Genomic DNA, 20,518 nt, shown 5'->3' with positions numbered 1-20,518 from the left:
AGCAGGTACCGAAGGAGGAGGTGCCGTTTGTATGTTCTCCGACTGTGATGCTGACGGAAACCTCTTCTTGTAATCTGATAACATAAGCAACAAATCAGAGACAAGGGCACTCGGGATACAGACCATATCCTCTGGCATAATTGGTTGGTCTCTTTGAGGAGAATAATGCTTTTGATAATATTCTTCTTCATCCTCCTGACACTTAACATGGAGCTGGGAAAGGCTGTGGGCTGCCCCAAACGGTCCATCATCATCAGAATCCTCCTCTAAAAGATGAGTTGGAATTAAAGATGTGACCTTACTTGGGGATGTGGCTCTTGGAGTTATATCCCCTTTCCCAGTCAAGGCCTTTTTTTTTCTCCTCGTCGACGGCGTCGTTGACGAGGTCGTCGACAAAGTCGTCACCAACTGAAAGGTCCACCTCCGGTCCCTGTCGACATTGCCGCCGCCAATGGCGTCGTCATTGGAATCCTCGTTGTTGACGGTATCGTCGGCTGAATCATCGTCGACGGAATCATTTTCGACGATGACATTTTTAGCTTCAACGTCGACGGCCTAGATTTCGTTAACGTTGCCGTAGATGTCGTCGACAAACAGGAAGCCACAGTCGAGAGGATGGTAACCGTTGATGTCGTCGTCGTCGATGCAGGTGCCGTATATGTCCTCGTTGACGACGATGATGACTTCGTCGAAGGTAGAGTTGTCGTTGACGGTCTGTCATCAGGAGCTGAAGAAGGCTTTCTGAACATGATAAGAACCTTTGGTGGAGGTGTAGAAGGCTCTGAAGAAGGGTATAGACACCTCCTTTGAAGTTGAAGGCCGATGCTTAGACTTTGAGTAAGATTTCCTTTCATGAGGTGAAGATGAGAGACTGCAGCCTTCCCCAGACCTCTGTGAGGTGTTTTTTAAAGTTTCTGAGGGCTGTCCTGAAGCTTTTTCAGAGTGAGGCGATCTTTGCCTCTTTTTGTATTTCTCAGAAGACCAGGAAGACTCCTCACTCTCAGAGTCTGAGACAGTGTTCTTCCTTGATTTAAGCTTCTGGAGCCATATAAGCAGTCTTCCCTCTCTATCCTTTAAAAGTTTTTAAGGAAAAGGTACAATTACAATCAGCAGCAGAATGTTCAGGATAGAGGCAATATATACAATCTCCATGAGGATCCTCAGAATGGAGCCTTTTCTTCCCACAAGTACTCCAGGCTCTGAAGAGACTTTTCCTCTCTCTGTCAGACATTGTGCTGATAAAGTAAGGCTCCAGAAAGCCTGAGTGTGAATAAGAAACACTCAATAATAAAGAAGAAATTCAGATGTAGTGGCAAAATCTTCTCTAACAGGAACAAAATGAGAAGAGCTCAGAGGAGACTCCCTAGCACAACATGCGGTAGAAAATCTTAAGTACTGGAGCTTCTCTCAGGAGGGTTCTAAAGGGTGGGGTAATCTGATTGGTTGAGGCTCAAGCTTGGTCCTTTTTTAAATAAGGACTTGGATAGATTACTGAAAAGTAGAGTTCTATGTTATTGCTGATATGTCTTTGAGGACATTGTCTTTTCTAAGGTACCGGGGACTTCCATCTCGACGACAGGGAATGATTCAAGCATGTGAATCTATGAAAGTTCCAATACTGGAGTAATCAGTCATACGTCAGACACCGAATAACTTCTACAGTACGTTTAGACATTTAGGCCCCCATTTTGAGTTTGGCAGGCAGCAGAGGCTGCCAGCCAAACTTGTACCGCCATCAAGCCGCCTGTGCGGACTGAACACCGCCGGCCCTATTAGGAGTTCACCGCAGGGCCGGCGGGGGGGTGGGTGTGGGGGAGGGGGGGAAAAGGGCCTTAATATTGACACAGGCTCGTAATCGAGCCGGTGCCAATGTGGCAGTTGGGCAGGTGCAGCAGCACCTGTCTTGCTTTCCACTGCCCATAATTCAGGCAGTGGAAAGTACAACGGGCTGTCCATGAGGGCCCCTGCACTGCCCATGCCAACTGCATGGGCAGTGCAGGGGCCCCCATCACCCCCTTTCTGTCAACCTTTGCATGGCGGGGCTACCGCCATGCAAAGGCTGGCGGAAAGGAGACTCATAATCCCCAGGGCAGCACTGCAAGCAGCGCTGCCCTGGAAGATTACAACCACCGTGAACGGCAGGCTGTCGACTGGTGGCAACATGGTGGTGCCGGCACTCCGACCGTGGCGCTGGCACTTCGACTGTGGCGCTGTCGCCACAGTCATAATGTCTGGGTCAGACCACCACTTTGGCGGTGAGGCCCTTAATAACTACCAATCAATGACCGCTCAAACTCTAGAACAGAGAAAAATATTATAGGTTAAGCAGTCAATGAGAAATGAACACTACTTCAGTAAGTATTGTGTCTCACAAATAAATAAGAAAAGCACTCAACTTTCCAATTATTTTCAAAACCTTTGCAGGTCTCCCAGCTTTTAGCGATTCTGTGATCAATTCAAGTAAAGCAACAAAAAAAAAAATCAGAGATGCCCATAAAAAGACACAAAGGCCCTGATTACAAGTTTGGCGGATGGGACCGCCCATCTGCCAAATTCCTGACAGTGTGGTGGTGACCTCCCCGCTGGACCCATTATGACTTTCCCGCTGAGCTGATGGGGGAAAAACAAGGCTTCTGCCCATCAGCCAAGTGAGAAAGTGTCCGCAGCATTGTCGTAGTGTCATAATCGAGCCAGCGGCAATGCTGCATTACGAGGGTGCTGGGATGGGGATCCCCTGCAGTGCACATGCCACAGGCATGGGCAGTGCAGGTGACCCCGGCACCTGTTCTCCGCCAGCCTTTTCATGACGGTGAAACCACCATGAAAAGGTTGGCGGAGAACCAGGTTGTAATCAGCAGGGCAGCACAGTATGCAGCGCCGCCCTTGCTGATTGCAACATGTACCTGCCTTCAGCCTGTCAGGCTCAGCGATCCCTAAGGTGACGACGGTACCCTGGCAGTTGGATTGCCATGGTTGTAATGTGGCGGTTGGACCGCCACAGCAGAGGATCCAGACCGCCACCGCAAGTCTGGCAGTCTAATGACCGCCAGACTCGTAATTAGGCCCAAAGTTCGGCATCTGTCCTTCTGGCATACTTGTGAAGGCCAGTTTACTTGTAAATCTGGAATGTTCTCATGGCACACGTAATTTAGGTCAGGTCTGGAATGGACATATGAAACACAAGGACAATCGCTAGTAGGCTAAGTACCAGGGGTCTGGTTTTAGAGAAGGATGGATGGGAAAAGGGATCTTTGGTTATCGAGCCTAGACAATAGCTGAGAGGGAACATAGACAATCTTCTTGTGGAGCGGTATATAATTCACCCCCTCCTACGCTCCTGAATACTAAGAAGTTGGTGTGAAAACATTTTTCAAAGCAGCATTTAGTTCCTGGTCCTCCACTGTTTGGGTCGAGTACCTCATTTTGTAAAACGTTTCTGTTGATTGCTAGAGTATGAAGAGGATTCCAGCACCATAATTCTTTGTTTAAAAGCCATGCATGCCTATTTCAATTTACCATAAATTTCTTCAAAATAAATTGTATCATCCTGCTATATTTTAATGACAATAGAACACATTTAGTGAATTAATGCCACTTTTTTCTGAAGGGGCCTATTCAACAAATATTAGCAACCCGAGGAAACAATTCAGTATGACTGAAAGCTGTGAATATAGTGCACCCATAATGCGGGTTTCTACAGTTCTACAAGCATTCTAAGATGGAGGAAGGGAATACATTTGGATGCAGTCTTCTTTCAAATGATTAGTTGTTTATATTGTATTTAAAATAAGCATATAGGCTCCTGCCTTTCTATTCTTTAGGGTACCTCATCATCAGATACAGCCATGTTCACCGTCCTGTTGTCCTGTCCCATACTACCATTGCAGGAGTAAACTTGAAACCATCTTTTTAACAAATGTATCTCCTCAGCCCTAGGCAAGAACCCTCCAAGAGAGAAGCCGGACCACAAAATGCTGTTGCTATCAGCTCAAAGGAAGGAGCTGCTCAGACAGAGTCTCAGGAGAACAAACCATTCTTTGCTTGGCTCTTAAGAAATATGCAAAAAGAAAGGTACGTTTTTGTGGACAGGTCAGAACTTTGTTTGAAATCATTATCTAATTTTCTACTCGCACATTTATTTGGCTTACTTTGTACACTACCCTAGACACTCCACCGAACAATACCTCTGCACATACAGTATGTCTCACCACAAAAATTAAACTTTTGTTTTGTTGCAGAGCATCCCATATGAATCATAAGTTGTAGAAATATTTGCCCTGTCTAATTTAGACATAAATAATTGTCTTGCTGCTCGTTTGAAGCCTAGTGACGAGGATTTACACTACCCATAGTGATTACCACCAAAGGTACTTACAATGGTTCCCTAGGTAACACCTTTTCAATAGTACTGTCTATTAATGTCAGGAAGCCAATCTAGAACAAGCATTTGCAATGCAACGGGTCTCGCATTTCTCCGAGTTAGAGCTATTAGCAGTTGTAAACTCCCAACCGGACTTTTCTCACCACATTAAATGGAAAAAAAGAGCGTGATTGCGCTGCTACAGTTCACTCGTAGTGAAACCTATCAGCAAAAGTGCAATTATCTACGTAACTGGCAAAAGTGCCATTAACTATGTAACAGGGTCGATGTCATGGAATGCGCTTGACTTCTGCCAAGCGAGATTGTGCTGCGAAAAAAGATAAAAGTAGTCCACAAACCTGACGGAAAACAACAAGCCGCACATGTTTTCAGTAGTTGGTCGCTGCGCTCGAGGAGGGCGAACCACTGGAAAAGGCATGACGTATGCATGAAAGCAAGCAGATTTTAACAGGCAAGCCCACAAACCAATGAAAGACACTGACATGACATGGACGGGGCTCTGAGCCCTTTTCTAACAACTAAAGCGTCCCGCAAGCGAAACGCATGCACCGCAGGCTCGACCCTAAAAATGATCCTGTCTCATTCCAACAAAACACAATTTAGGGGCCTACTTAACTCCATACCTTCTACAGCATCTGTACTAAGTTTAGGGATACAACTGTTTAAGCCTCAGTGGTCTCTGAACTTTTTAAGCCTCACAATACAGAACGAGCACTTCTTCCCTGTAGGTACAAGATGTCGAAGACCAAACACTCCCTTACAGGTAAAGTGTGATATTTACACAAATAGAGAAATGGGAACTGAAAATCCTAATATTCTTCTAAATTTTAACACATGCTTTCTGTATCACTGCCATGACAGGTGAAGCATATAGTGCTAGTGACCTTGAACATTTCGGTTTGCAGTATTGATCACACTTTCCAGGCTATGGAGAGTTCCTCAACAAGATATCTTAGTTGAATAACCTAAAGATATAATTTCTGGTTAAGATGAAATGTTGTCAAAACTGTCATACTAACAAAAAGGCACATTTTCTCACTACTGCCTTTACATCCAACCCCAGCTAACCGTCTTACTGACATCACAGCAACCAGGAAAGCCCACTCCACATTAAAAAGATAAAATGCCCAAAAATGTCTCAAGTTCTAAAGGTTTTTGCACTAAAGAAGAAAGGGCTTAGCTGCGATCAAATTGACAGCACGAATTCTGACACATTTAAACGTAGGTGATTTCTACTAGCCTCGTTTTTTTAAAAACACAGCCTTTTAAATTAGGAGGATAGAAGCCAGACACACTTTGCAAGAATCGGCAGAAAGTATCAAAGGAAGCCACTAAAATGTTGAGAAAGTATGCAAGCGGGGGCGACTACTCCGCTTGGAGTGTCGCCCCTCCCCCCAGCAGGAGCTGAAAACTTTTACAGACACAACATAATAAACACAGTTTATTATGTTGTTTCTATAAAAGTGGGCGTTGCCACGGGCGTGACATGGACAGAGGGGGAGTGCACACCACTCCCCACTCTGCACATGTATGCTTGGCTGGCCGTCTCGGGCAGGCCAAACACACATGCGCAGTAGGCTCTTTTCAGCCCAGCAACACAGTCTGCCTGGGAGCGTCCTGGCTGGGTGCTCCCAGCCAATCCTAACGCTGCTCTGAGCAGGGAGCCTGTGCCTGCCTGCCGCGACGGAGCAGAGCGGATGAGGCGGTGCAGCAGCGAGTTAAGGTAATTTTGATTTTTATCATTTTTTTGCGGGGTCCAAACCACGCACCACCCCATCCCTTTTCCCTCCGCGAGCCGCGACTGTATGCAAACCCCTAATGAAAGTGAAGGAATTTGACCCTATACTGGCAGCTACTGAAGTCTTTCCTGGCTGCCACCTGACACAAGGTTTTGTTTCTTACAATCCAGGTGCTCATCCAAGAATGTCTCTGAAACCACACACTAAACTTTAATAATAGTATTTTGAGATAGTTGTGGGATAGATAATTATTTATTCATTCTGAACTACGAAATTTGGAGCCTGCTAAAAGTCCGGGTATCCAATCAGATTCTTAAATCCTGGCTAGAATTTTGCTATGAGAAATATCTCTGTGGTGTTATAAATCATGATTTTCACAAGCGTCCTGTGAATCAGAGATGTTGGTAGAAAGGAATAAATTAACTTGCACCACCAAACTACCGAAAAGCATATCCCAGGGAATTTTAGCTTTATTACAGACAAGATGCAAATTGACATCATTTGTAGCTGTTCTTCACAGCAACAAGGTCAATATGAAGAAACTTAGGTGGTCATTCTGACCGCGGCGGTCGCCGCCCGCCAAGCGGTTCCCGCCGAAAGACCGCGGCGGCCATTCTGGCTTTCCCGCGGGGCCGGCGGGCGACCGCCAGAAGACCGCCGGCCAGCCCAGCGGGAAAGCCCCTACAACAATGAAGCCGGCTCGGAATGGAGCCGGTGGAGTTGCAAGGGTGCGACGGGTGCAGTGGCACCCGTCGCGATTTTCACTGTCTGCAAAGCAGACAGTGAAAATCTTTGTAGGGCACTGTTAGGGGGCCCCTGCACTGCCCATGCCAGCGGCATGGGCAGTGCAGGGGCCCCCAGGGGCCCCATGGCACCCGTTCCCGCCATCCTGGTTCTGGCGGTGGACACCGCCAGAAACAGGCTGGCGGGAAGGCGGTCGGAATCCCCATTGGCGGATACCCTGGGCCAGCGGGAAACCGGCAGGAAACCGCCGGCTCCCCTTTTCTGACCGCGGCTTTACCGCCGCGGTCAGAATCGCCCAGGAAGCACCGCCAGCCTGTTGGCGGTGCTTCCGCCGCCCTCCGCCATGGCGGTCATGGACCGCCAGGGTCAGAATGACCCCCTTAGTTTGCTTAAGAATGAATGTTGAATTACATACATCTATTATCTTATGATTATGTGAACAGAACGGTACAGCCAGAACTGAGTGTCCACTTCTGTGTTGTTTTTTGCACATAGATGAACAGCTATGAAAAAGATGTTCTTGGAAATTACCCAGGTCCGCAGCTGGACAGCTAGCTGATAAAGGAAGCAATATTTTGTTCCATTCTTCTTGCTCAAGTGGAGTAATCTTGTGGTTCTGTCTGGTAGGGTTCCAACAACCTTCCTTTGTAAAAAGGGAAAGAATGAACCAAGCAAGAAAAACATGGCTTTTAATTTCATATCATGTATTTGGAGCTTACAATACTGAGCTGACTACAATTTTTGAACGTTTTGGCTCTGACAGTGTGCTACCAATCAATAGGAGAGGAGTTGGCGGCTATCATTATTATTTAGCTGGCTGCTGAAAAGGAAAGTCCCTTGAGAAGGATGGATTCTTGAAACCTTCATGATTGAGTTGACAAATAAGATAGAGATAAGGACAGTCTTCGATTCTAGTTCTCACAGTTGGTCTACTGAAGGGAGAGCTGGAGCTTTCATTTTCAAATAAGCAAGAGGAACTATATCTATGTGGTTCATCTTGTCAGTCCAAAAATGAGAGCTTCAAGTTTTCCGCCAATGGACATTTGAAAATGAGAGCTTCAAGCCTTCATAGAATGCACCAACTGCAAAAGCCAATGCAGGGCAGCGAGGCCGCCAATCCTCTGAAATAATCATGCATATGTCTTGGGTATTGATGACGAGTCATTAACTATCTCCTTCACCACTTCTACACACTCTAGTGTCTAGGCCATACTCAGAGAAAAATAGATAAACAGTAGTCTGACAGACATTTTGAGCTTTATAGAATGCACGAATGTTGTGGTGCTGTACACAAACAGGAAGTTGTTGGCTGTCTTCTTCTCCAGAGACTAACCTTTAATCAATCCCTTGATTAGCTAAATGTATAGGTTAACTCCTGCAGGTGATGATGAAAGGCTAACACATAAAGCACATTTGTAAAATCATTGGAATTCACTTAAGGCTGAACACAAAACAGCTAAACTGATCGTGCTGACCCAGATTGCACACCTGGAGACACTGAATACCCTCTTTGTGTCGTGGATGGGAGTAAGAAAGTAGGCATATTGGAGCTCCAAAGATCCCAGCCACTGAGTGGACACAACACATCCCGAATCTGTACTGTAATTATCATGTGAAACATGGCCAAAAGGAGACATTTTCACAGGTCATACATGTAAAGACTTCTGGTCTTTCTGGGGACAAGAAACCATCTGGCAAAAACCCCTGGCCCTTCTCCACGTTCATACCCAGTTATTTTTACAGCTCCAAGAAGCAGATACTTCTGAATTTCATGTTGATACTTTGGAGATTATTTATGGCACTCTAAAGGAGAGTCGATATGGGGTGTAAATGAGTCTCCAAAAATGACATTTATATATTATTTTCATTACTCTTTGGTTTTGTGTAATAGAAGGCCAATGAGTTTGCTACTTAATTATTGATGACAGTAATAGACAAACCCAAAGGAAGTCATGCAGATTTGTTCTCAGTAGGAAAAAAACGACATTTTCTGGTATAAACATTGAAAACCGTATGACTGTCTGCATGAAACTACGCTTTTGAATGGATTTGTAGAATGGCAGTCAACTGTTGTCCTGAGAAAATGCAACTCTGAGACATAGTTGTGCTAGCCCTGTTTAAGTGTTCCCACGTACGTTACTAGTTCATGAACTTGAACCAAATGGCCTCATAAGGAACTAAGGGCCAGATGTAGCAAGGGTTTTGCGACTAGCAAATGGCGAAAAACGACGTTTGCGAGTTGCAAAAGCCTCACCGGAATGCAGAAATGCATTTTGCGAGTCGGAGGGGTGTTCCCTTCCTATTTGCGACTCGTAATGCTATTCATTTTCATTTGCGACCGCAAAAGCGGTCGCAAATGAAAGCGCAGTTACCATCCACTTGAAGTGGATGTTAACCCAGGCGCAAACGGGAAGGGGTCCCCATGGGACCCCTTCCCCTTTGTGTCTGGAAAAAAATATAGTTTTTCAGAGCAGGCAGTGGTCCAATGGACCACTACCTGCCCTGAAAAATACCGAAACTAAAGGTTTCGGTTTGTTTTTCAAAGTGCAGCTCGTTTTCCTTTAAGGAAAACGGGTTTCACTTTGAAAAATAATAAACTGCTTTATTAAAAAGTAGTCACGGACATGGTGGTCTGCTGTCTCCAGCAGGCCACCATCCCCGTGAGTGCCCCTACTCGCAATGGGGTTGCAAATTGCGACCCACCTCATTAATATTAATGAGGTGGGTCTTTGCGACCCCATTGCGAGTTGCAGAAGGTGTCTGAGACACCTTTCTGCATTCCAAATTGCGACTTGCAATTTGGAATCTTCCTACATCTGGCCCTAAGACCTGAGCCACAGGAGTCTTCGCATACAGGCGGAGCTATCTATAGCTCTAGTCATTGTGTCAACTTGTCAATTGCTCTGGAACTGTCAAGTCTTAGTTTCCCCAAGATGGGGCGATGCCATCCGGTAGCAACAGGACTCCTACAGATTACATGTAAGCAACAGGTGTTGGTAGAGATGACCCACCTGAGAAGAGGAAAACGCAAAATGGCTTAAAAAACCTTCAGGTGATCAAGCTGTGGAAACATCAGCTGAACAGAGAGGTACGGTCCCAAAGAAGAATTACGCCGAAAAGACTAAGGGGGTCATTCAGACAAGGTACCGCCGACAAATGACCGCACCGCGGTCAAAAGACCGCGGCGGCCATTCAAACATTTCCGCTGGGCCGGCTGGCGCTCTCCAAAAGAGCGCCCGCCGGCCCAGCGGAAATGCCCCTCCAACGTGGACGCCGGCTCAGAATTGAGCCGGCGTAGTTGCAGGGGTGCGACGGGTGCAGTTGCACCCGTCGCGTATTTCAGTGTCTGCAAAGCAGACACTGAAATACTTTGTGGGGCCCTCTTACAGGGGCCCCTGCAGTGCCCATGCTATTGGCATGGGCACTGCAGGGGCCCCCAGGGGCCCCGCGGCACCCCCTACCGCCATCCTGTTCATGGCGGGTTTCCCGCCATGAACAGGATGGCGGTAGGGGGTGTCTGAATCCCCATGGCGGCGGAGCGCGCTCCGCCGCCATGGAGGATTCAATGGGGCAGCGGTAAACCGGCGGAAGACCGCCGGTTTACCCTTTCTGACCGCGGCTGAACCGCCGCGGTCAGAATGCCCTTGGGAGCACCGCCAGCCTGTTGGCGGTGCTCCCGTGGTCGGTGACCCTGGCGGTCACCGGCCGCCAGGGTCAGAATGACCCCCTAAGTGATCAACTTATCTTCAGAAAAAGCACTGTTCCACAATCAAGAATTTCAGCAGGCATTGAACCACTGAAGTGAATCCAACTGCACTGCGACTCAGAAGAGAACTAATTGTGTTCCATTTTTTGGAGGCAGGCGGTGCAGGGGCAGTTGGGATGGGGGGAACAGGAAACAGAAACCTGTAGGGACAGGAAGTAACATCACTATTTATTGGTCAGTTTCACTACTCATTATGATGGAAGGTTAGTTCTGTTTAACCTTTGAGGTTATCTGTTGAAAAGGAAGGTGAACAAGTTTGTGGGAACCCAGGTGTACTGCTGAGTCTGTGGCAGACTGAAGTTTATCCTCTGTGCGTGTCTTCCTCATCTGGGTTGTGGGCTGTGCGTTAGTTCCTTGCCTGCACTATCTTTCCGGAGAGAAGGCTCTGGGTTCCTCACTGCCCTGCTATAGTAGGATGCCGATGAGTACTGTCTTCTTTAAATTCGGGCCTTCACATTCAATGAATTATTTCTGATGCTAGCCTGTGGGGAATGTTTTTTCACTAATCTCACGCTCTGAGTAAATTCCCAATTCTTATAATAGCTCTTAGGCTCTAGACAAGATGGCACCCTTCCTGGTCTCTTCTGTTTCTCCTTCTTCCAAAAAGGGCAGTGACATATTAGTTTTGACCAAACCGACATCTCTTCCACTACCTGTGTTACATGTGCTATTATGTCTATATCTATATTATGTCTATATCTATCTTTATGGCGATTTAAGTTCCTGTATGCCACTTCCTGCTTCTCCCTATATGAGAAGTTGCAACCATCAGTACTGAGCTGCACAAACGTTCTGGAATTTCTTTTGTAGGCAGGTTATTTGCCTTTTTACCGATTTCTGTCCCCAATTTATTTCTTCAGAGATCTTTCCCAGAATCTTGATCTCTTCTGGTCCATCTGGTATTCTGCTCCTGTGGGATCTTGTCCTCATCTACTACAATTCCGGGTTTCTGAGTGCAAGGCTCCTCTATAATTATTAACCTTGGATATTACCTCTCTGCCTGGAGTTTTTTTTATGTAACTAAACTGTCCAGTTAGTCACCCTACGAAGTGACACTTGTTGCTTGCATGTGATAATCAGTGGTGTTAATCAACAAATGGGCTACGGGAAGGTATTGCCCTTACTTGTGGCAGCTTCGGCAACAGAAAAAGGTGCTTCAATTGTGTCTAGCAATTTAGATGAGAAGTTTTCCCAGATGGAACATAAAAAGTGTGAAGATTAAAACGCCATCCTTGTTCCCAAGTCACCTACAGGTGTACTCAGTGTCTTAATACTTTCAGCCTGGGTATAAACCTCAAATTCCCTAAAGCAGGACACACCACAATGGTACTGGTGCTGAACTGTTGCACTTTTTTCTTTTTCTCTTCATTTACCCTCTACTATTGTGGTACGTGCAATGAACACATGGAGGAGCATCTTTAGAAGACCCTTGTACCCTGTACCAGAGACTGTAAACATATATAGTACAACCTAAGGGTGGTGGCAAATGGATTTGTATTTTTCATGCTCCCCAGAATAATGGCACCAGAAGACAGTACACAGGTGCTCAAGTGTTGGAATTCAAGAGTGGGGATTTTGGCCCTCATGGAGTATTTGGGAGCCTCATCTACCCCATAGTTTTCTGGGCCTTTTGGGTTGTGTTCCAATGCAGGAGCACTCCTCTGCAGTACTTCATAGACCTTATGTGGTTTCAATAAGTTTGACTATGTCTTACTAGATACTTTCCAACCAAAGGGTACTTTCAAATGGTGTTGCAGCTGGAATTACCTCTTGAATAGACACTGAGGGTCCAAGAACTGGGCAATGCAATCTTCAGGCAATGGTGAAAAGGGCACTACAACCTTTCGAAGTTCTCTCTTACTAAAATATAATCTGCTGTGCTTTGTTACAAAGCCGGTGGTCTCCTGAGGTTCTGAACACAGTTTCAACAGCAAAAGAAGTCTTATCCTCAGCCACCATAACTGAATTCTTGCACAGAGATGTTAGCGCCCCATGCAAGTTTTGTGAGAAGTAGCCACAGAGAGGAAACTGCTGCACCAAATGCACTTCTGCGCCTCAGCAGCATGAGCGGAAGGGGTCATTTATCTAAGTATTTTTTCCCCTGAGTTAAATCAAAGTTAATACATCAATTCCAAAAATGCCATCTCCGGGAAGAGAAGTAAAAACAATTTAGATTTCACCCCAAAAAAACTCCCTTTAGGCCTGCTCATGTGCAGAAAAAACAAAAGATGAGCAAGCATCATCAGGAAGCTACTTCTAGTTGTCCGGGGTGGTGTGCAAGATTAGAATGCTCAGACTAGATACGTCTACAAGACCTTTAAGGACACGCCATGTTTTGGAGAAGCTTTTTCTCGATTCTGCTTGCAGTTCTAGCATGCACTATGATCTGGGAAGGAGGTAGGGACAAGAAAACTAGCTAATCCTAGATGCAGCATTAACAATCTGTCCATATGTTCTAAGTGAAACGGGATTGGAAATGCAAATTAGAGCATATTAGTATATACATTTATTTTGAATCATTTGGAGGACCGACATGGATTTATGTTATTATAATGGAAATGTATATTATGTATTCGATCTACTTAGAGCAACATCAAAGCTAACATGGCATGAATACTCCTTTATTGTTCCAATATCAATTTACATTACTCATTTCTTAGCTTTCCAGCAGACGTGAAGGCCACTTTAAGCCAGAAGATATTGGATTTTATGGTTTCTGAAGATCTTTGCCCCCGGAGGTGAGTTAGTTCTATACAAATTGCATACACTTTCACGCTGGAGATTTTCATACAAAAGATATTTACCCATCAGGATTAGTTATTTATTTATTCGTTAGGAGTGTTCGTTAGCGCGGACTAGACCATGCAGGTGACCAGTACTTTAAGGCCTCGGTACCAGTCATAGGAAGTAAACAAAATAGGCTACGGAAACTATAATATCAAACAATAAACGCAGGTTACTCCTCTCATGACTGGGTGCTATACATAATACTGATGTGGAAACCGAAAGTTCATCTCCGTATATCGCTGCAGCTACTGCTTTCATTTAAACACCTGAATTAAATCACTTATGGGGTCAGTTTCTATTTTGCTCTTACAAGTTATGACTGCCCACATGCATTTTCGCACTGTGGGATCAGATTGTTTCTACTTGTGGTATCCAGAGCAGCCTATTGTCGATTCAGAGACCTGTATAGTTAAAGTGAAAAATTATTTCTCAGGGAATAATCTTGATAGAAAAGCTGAGCTTCTGATGACATCTTGTTGTCTCAGTTAGTGCCAATACCACTGCATAGCATGTAAACAAAAGGATTACAGTGTTTTCGCTACCCAGGTTCGTTGTTTCTAGTTTGAGATTAGGACTGTAGCCACATATATTGCTTGTCTACAGACTGATGAGGGTTGGGGGAGGTAGTACACAACCCTGCCTAACCCCAGTTGTGATCTAGATTTCTGGACTCTCCGTGGCTTCAATACCTGATCTTGCTTTTGATTGTTCTTGCAAATTATGTAAAGTAGTAAGCAGATACTCCGGCACGCCTTCTTGAGGTTGCCCTTGCCATAGCCCTGCACAATTCATGGGATCCCATGCGTTTTCAGATTAATAAAGGTAGCAAACAAGGGGACATGTTTGCCCTGGCCATAGTTTGTGCTTATCAAATATACCCAAAATACCTGCTCTATCGGGCCTACTCGTCTCCTGAATCCAGCTTGGAGGCTGCCCAAACTGCTAATACTATGACTATTGGTCCACTATTTGGTATGGTTTAGCATGACTACCATAGATTTTCCTAGTTCCGCAGGGAGATCCGTTGATAGTTTGCCAGGCCATGTTGCACGTCTTTCTTGAATATTGACACAATAATTGACAATCTCTAGGAATCAAGGGGATAGCTGCTCTTGATAACGTGGTTGTACATAGCAGTGAGGTTGGTATCTACAATTTTGGATTTGCAGGGAATAGGTCACCTGAAACAATATCTGGACAAGGCGTTTTATTAGGTTTCTGACTGCTGGTGGCAGCTTTTACCTCTGCTGGTGCAATTCCTTCTGCTATCACAGAGCGTTTTCATGCTTGAGTGTAAATGATTGGTCTCATGGCTGCCAAGCATACATTTCTAGTACACAGGACGAGTTTCTAAAATGTGTGACCTTGTCTTCTGCACTTACTTCATTAGTAAGCCACTGTAGATTGCCAGTGCAGCCCATGCTAGAATCTCCCAGATTTTCTGAGGTGGTTATCATGCACAGGCATTTTAGTGCCTTCCAAAATCACCTGTGTCTCATCTTTTCTTGGGTCCTACAAGAGTTTCGTATTCTTACTTTTAGGATATAAAAACAAGATCACCCAGAGTTCTGCAATGCCATAACCGCAGCGCTCTAGTCAACTCTCCCTTTTCTCCATGTATTCTCTACTATACCATTCAAATTTGTTTTTATTCCACCTCTTTGTTCTAGGCAGCCAATTTGTAAAAAAAAAAAAAAGTAACTTGACATTTTCTTGAACACATTTTCAAATGCCTGTATTAGGAGCTGCTGTTCTTACATCTCTTTGCTGGTGGTGGTGCCAGGGGGAGGAGCATTACAGCCCCAGCACTTATAGAGCTTTATCTTCTCCTGGGACACGAAAACACAGGGCTAAGGACTCCAAGGCCCACAAGTCTCTGCTGCTAGTGCAGGGGGCAGGAGGAGGAGCACCACAGCCTCAGCGCCTTTAGCACTTTGTCTTCTACCGCAGTTCACCAAGGCTGAGCTGGACCCCTATTGCTTACATCAGGAGGTCCTTAGGTCCTGTGTTCTCAAGCTATTTAGAAAGATTCCTGATCCACCATGGGTAAGCGCAAGGTGGTTGTGGAATCCACATTGCATCGAAGAATTAATTTGACTGATAGCATGCTGGAGTGGTGGTTGGGGTTATATCAAATAAAATCACTAACTGAGCACAGACTCTCGACTGAGCAGAGGCCTGCACATTGTAACATATCATGTATCGATAATGAAACCTCAGTAGGTAATGGTGTAGGCAGAGAAGGGGCAGCTGCTAACAATGGTCATAGACTTGCCATCATCGTCTAGCCCTTATGTGGTGGTGCTGGCTGTAGTCCCGCCTGTAAGGCAGAGTCAGAATGAATCTTGGAGCCAACCCCGGAATAAAGTTATCCAATGGCTGTGTATGAATAGAGGATTCAATATGGTTAGTTGCAACAAGATTCTGACGGCCCGTAGAGTGGGATGGTTGCAGTCCTCAAAGAAAAAAAGAGCCGGGTACAACATTGTGGTCAATTTTCAAAATTCTCTATACGTGAGGAACCTGTTTTCTTAGAAGGGAAGTCTGGAACTCAGTTGTAGCGAGGATGTTACCCTGCCCCTCGGGTTTTTTTACAAGCCCCCTATGATACTTTCAATCCAAGGGCAACTTTTGGCTTTGGATGACAGGAAAAGATTTGCAATTCTGTCCGATTTAGCCTTAAACAATTTAGTCCTACATACCGAGGCTGTGAACCAGGGAGCAGAATTCATGCAATCTGTTTACTCTCCCCAGTGCTTGGTACCCAAAACGGAATCTACCTCACATCCCACCAATCTAGGAATACTTGGTTGGAACATAGTGGGCCTTCGTTCTAAGATGAGTCAGCCGGATTGGCAACTGTTTACAAGGGACTATTATATCTTATTTTTTCAAGAGACATGGCACACCCAATTGGTGGACTATGATGGTTACAAATGCTTTAGCATTCTAGCTACACTTTCCAAGCACGGGTGTGCTTCTGGGGGCTTGTCTATATGGATCAATCTGTCCCTGAAAGCTAAAGCGCAGGTCATGGAAATGACAAGCTATGATTTTCAAACTGAGACTGCTAAGGGAAATTTTGGTTTCTGTGTTTATTTGATTAACGATTATAAAAATTACCTTTCAAACTCACCAAATACTAAGTTCCAACACTGTTTGCATTTACTGATTTTATCAATACTAAGTATCGTACCCTGGGTCAGGAGCTACACCTGATTCTTGCAGGTGATTTTAACGCCAGTTAGGGACATTGTGCAATGGTGAAGCCCCCAGAGAGCTCGTTTGCACCAGTGAGTAATAGTGATCAAGCTTTTGACAGTACGGTCAATGGGACTCTGGTTGACACACAATACAGACAGTCTCCTGACTGCCGGGGCAAAGGTGGCGGTGAAGACAGCCTCATTATGAGTGTGGCAGGTTGGCAGAGGCCAACCCGCCACATCTCCACTCATACCGCCATGGCGGTTGGAGCTGCTGGGCCGGAGATGTGCCTCTCAAACCCAGCGGTTCACAGAAGACCGCCGGCTTTATTAGGAGCCGCCTTTCCACTAGGGTTTCCAAGGCGGTAGCAATGCCACAAAAACTCTGGGGGAAAGGCTACAGGTGACAGGGAATTTCTTCCCTGTCACCGGTAGACGACTACCCCCCCCAAAAGAACTAACCCTCCCCAGCCCCCTCCACACACGGGACCCCCACCCCACCTCCAGACACAGCTCCCCCGACTCCCCTCCACATAGCGCCCCCTCCCTCACCCCTCTCTAGACACAGACCCCCACCCTCCCTCCAGACACAGCACCCCCTCCCCGCATACATGCACATGCACACAGACACCCACACGCACCACGCATATATTCATTCACCTACACTTACATACACGCATTCACTCACACGCATCCATACTCACATTCACCTCAGCACTCATACATGCATTCACCCAAGCATACCCACCCAAACACGCATACTCATGCAGACAAACACGCATTCACCACAACACTCATTCTCGCATACACACACGCATACACTCTTAACATGCATACACACACTCGCTTCTACATTCAGACGCATACAACCACGCATACACACATTCATGCACACACGCAGACAACACACACTCACACACACAACACACCCCTCCCTTGTTGGACGATCAACTTACCTAGTCCGGGGAGGAGGTTGTCTGACAGGGTATGGGAACAGGTGCTTCCAGCTCCGGCAGCACCCCACCAGCAAGCCACCACCACGCCATATTATTGCACATAATACGGCGGGCGGAGTTCTTCTGGTGGGGCGGGCCGATGATGGAACCGCCTAGCGCCTCCGCCCGCCACCACGACTACTGCTGGATTTCCGCCCGAAGTGTGGCGGAAATCCAGCAGTATCCGTAATATGGTGGGCACTCGTGATCTTCTGGCACCTGTGGAAGACCGCCAAAGTCATAATGACCACAAGAGTGGGTGTCAGTCTGAGCCTTTTTTTTTTTTACCACAGGAAGGGCACTTCACAAAGAGTGAAGGCATGTTTGGCAGAAAAAGATATATTTTTCTGCCAGGAAAACAGTTGTTTGTACAATAGGTACTTAAATCTTTCAAAAACAAATGGTATCTGAAAGGTTTCAAATAGGTTTTCTGACAAAATTGTCAAAAAAAAGAGAGTTCAGTGCTCCAGGATCCTATCAGTAGGAACTGGAAAAAATAACTGACCTGTCACCTGTGAGGCATGATGGGATACATGGGGTCTTGGGGGTCTTCAAGGCACGGTGCCAGTTTTCTCTCTTGTGTTTTCAGTGGTGCCTATTGGCTAAAATGCCTCTTATACCCTTTCATTTTCCTTTTAAATAATGGTTGTGAAACAGGTCTGAGCTTTTTCTTCTGTGGTTGACAGAAATAAGTTGCTGATAAACAACTGATTTAAAATTCAAATTCAAAATGCTTTAGACATTTTAGTGCTTTATTAAATGCTGCATATAGATATATATATTATTATATTTATATGTAATATTTAATATGTGCTCCCAGGTCCCTGCAGGCGGGCTGGACTATTCAGTACTTATGACTATTGATGAGGTTCCCCTGGAAGAGGACTTGGGGGTTACACAGCATCACATGATCTGTGCAATGTCATGGATCTAATGGGAACCAGTGAACATTTTCTACCAATCTTCATGGGTAGATGCTCTGCATCAATTATTGATTGTATTTTTATCTTTAGTGGCTTGTTAACTTTTTGGACCATGGAGTTTTGGGGGTCACAGCTCCCTAGAAGCAGCTCTGTTATTACCAATAATAAAGGTGAAGAATTTAGAGGTTGTGATCCATAGACCACAACCTTTCTGAGACGGGCTTATGCCCGTCTTGGGAAAGCTGAAGGCCTCCCACTTTCTTGAATCTATAAAAGAAATAGGCAGGCTTTCTTAAGTTGTATGGATGATGAAGGATATAGTTAGCTGTTCTCTCCTTTGTCGATATCTGTAACTGCATTTAATACGCTATGTTAAAAACCCTCAGGAACCACTACACCAGACTTAGATGACTCAATAATGCTTTCTCTGTAGCCAATAGGCAGTTGTGTAAAGCTCTCAATGCCATCCCCTGGAACTCCACTGAAGTAACTGTTTTATGCAGGTTTTATAAAACAACAATCAAAACAGGCAAATTGAGATTAACATCTTGAACTGGAAAAATCTGGGCCATGAGGTTTAAACAAAAAATCTGAACGCCTTTTGAGCTACTCTAACTACCACCAGAACCCTAAGTAGCTCTGAATCCTCAGTTAGTTGTCATAGCTCTAATGCAGCGTGGGTGGCTCACTGCTCTCAAACCTACTGTTCTGAAATTCCTGACACAGCTGTTTCAGGAACTTTTTTTCTCTTACAAATCTCAGCTGCAACTGTCCTTTCCTCTTTGTGAGATTATCAAGGCTATTCAGCAGAGCCCTAAAGGGAAAGCACCTGGCCCCGACAGAGTTCCAATAGACTTGGTTAAATGCAATCCAGATATTTGGGAGCCTTTGCTGATGAATGTTTTTAACAGCCAACCTCATTTACTTCAACCTAGTTCGTGGTCTTCTTCGGCCATTATTGTGATCTTTAAAAAAAGGTGATCGCTCAGATCTGAGATGCTATTGCACAAGTTCTCTTATTGACACCTCTGTTAAAATTCTTGGGCTGGTTATTTACAACAGCATCTGTGATAGGGCTACACAGAATTTCATCGTTAATAGAGGCCAGTAGGGTTTTAGGAAATGTGTGGGGCCCATAGAACAGAGCCTAAATTTGAATGTAATAATTGGCAGGTACACGATTGGTCAACACTATCCACTCTATTTTGCATTTATGGACCTATGCACAGATTTTGTTTGTATAATTCGATTTTTGCTCTAGATAATCCTTCAAACAATGGGTGTGGTTGTGGCCCTTGTGTTTTTTTTAGCAGTTCTTCACGAGAACAAGAGCGCGATAATCAGACATGGGATTAACGGAGCATTCGCCTACAAATTTCCAATTTCTCACAGCGAAAGGCAGGGGTGTGTTTTGGCACCACTTCTACTGATACTTTATATTAATACAATAAGCCCTTCTTTATGCAATGTTTGCGCAGATGTTCCCAGGGTTGGTAGAGCCCCTGTGCCAACAAGTAACAAGCGTTTAGAAATGACTAATTGTTTTACTATTTCGGGATCACATTTGATTCATGGGCACCCAATTTATTTACCACCAATTGAAGCTGTCCCGAGCGGTGGGGACCCTTTTTAACATTCCCAGCCCCTGGGTGGAGGGGAAGGGTAGCCTCGTTATTACAGCTATTACACATTTACAAAACTCAGTGTGTGCCTGTAGCAGAGACTTGGGGTACTGAAAATTGTGCTGCTATTTAGTTGGAGGAAAATCTGCAGAAGGGTCTTGACTGTCCCCTCGACCTCTTCACATTTTATATGCCACAAGGAACTTGGACTTAGTTATATAGTGGATCATATTAAAGTGAGCCCCTCACTTCTCCAGATTTCCCTATGGCAAAGTAAGGAAGCAGTCCTGAATTAGCTCATCATCAAAGAGTGTCTTGCATGCGATAAGTGTCTCAGTATCCCCTATGTAAAGAAAAC

At 45.3% G+C, this 20,518-nt stretch overlaps 1 protein-coding gene across 2 annotated transcripts in view; it reads left to right on the top strand.

Annotated features, from left to right (window-relative positions):
* GIP (gastric inhibitory polypeptide) overlaps positions 1-20,518 on the top strand; it is a 66,011-nt gene that overhangs the window by 28,704 nt on the left and 16,789 nt on the right. The window contains exons 4-5 of one of the 2 annotated variants that reach the window (XM_069242362.1): positions 3,931-4,071; positions 13,291-13,368. In XM_069242362.1, coding sequence (XP_069098463.1) covers positions 3,931-4,071; positions 13,291-13,368 — 219 coding nt within the window. The remainder of the gene's footprint in view (positions 1-3,930; positions 4,072-13,290; positions 13,369-20,518) is intronic. The other variant, XM_069242363.1, reaches the window with a different exon arrangement.

Source organism: Pleurodeles waltl, chromosome 6 (assembly GCF_031143425.1).
Source record: "Pleurodeles waltl isolate 20211129_DDA chromosome 6, aPleWal1.hap1.20221129, whole genome shotgun sequence".
Lineage (NCBI taxonomy): Eukaryota > Metazoa > Chordata > Amphibia > Caudata > Salamandridae > Pleurodeles > Pleurodeles waltl.
Note: the sequence above shows the minus strand (reverse complement) of the source record. Positions and strands in the feature narration are given on the sequence as shown.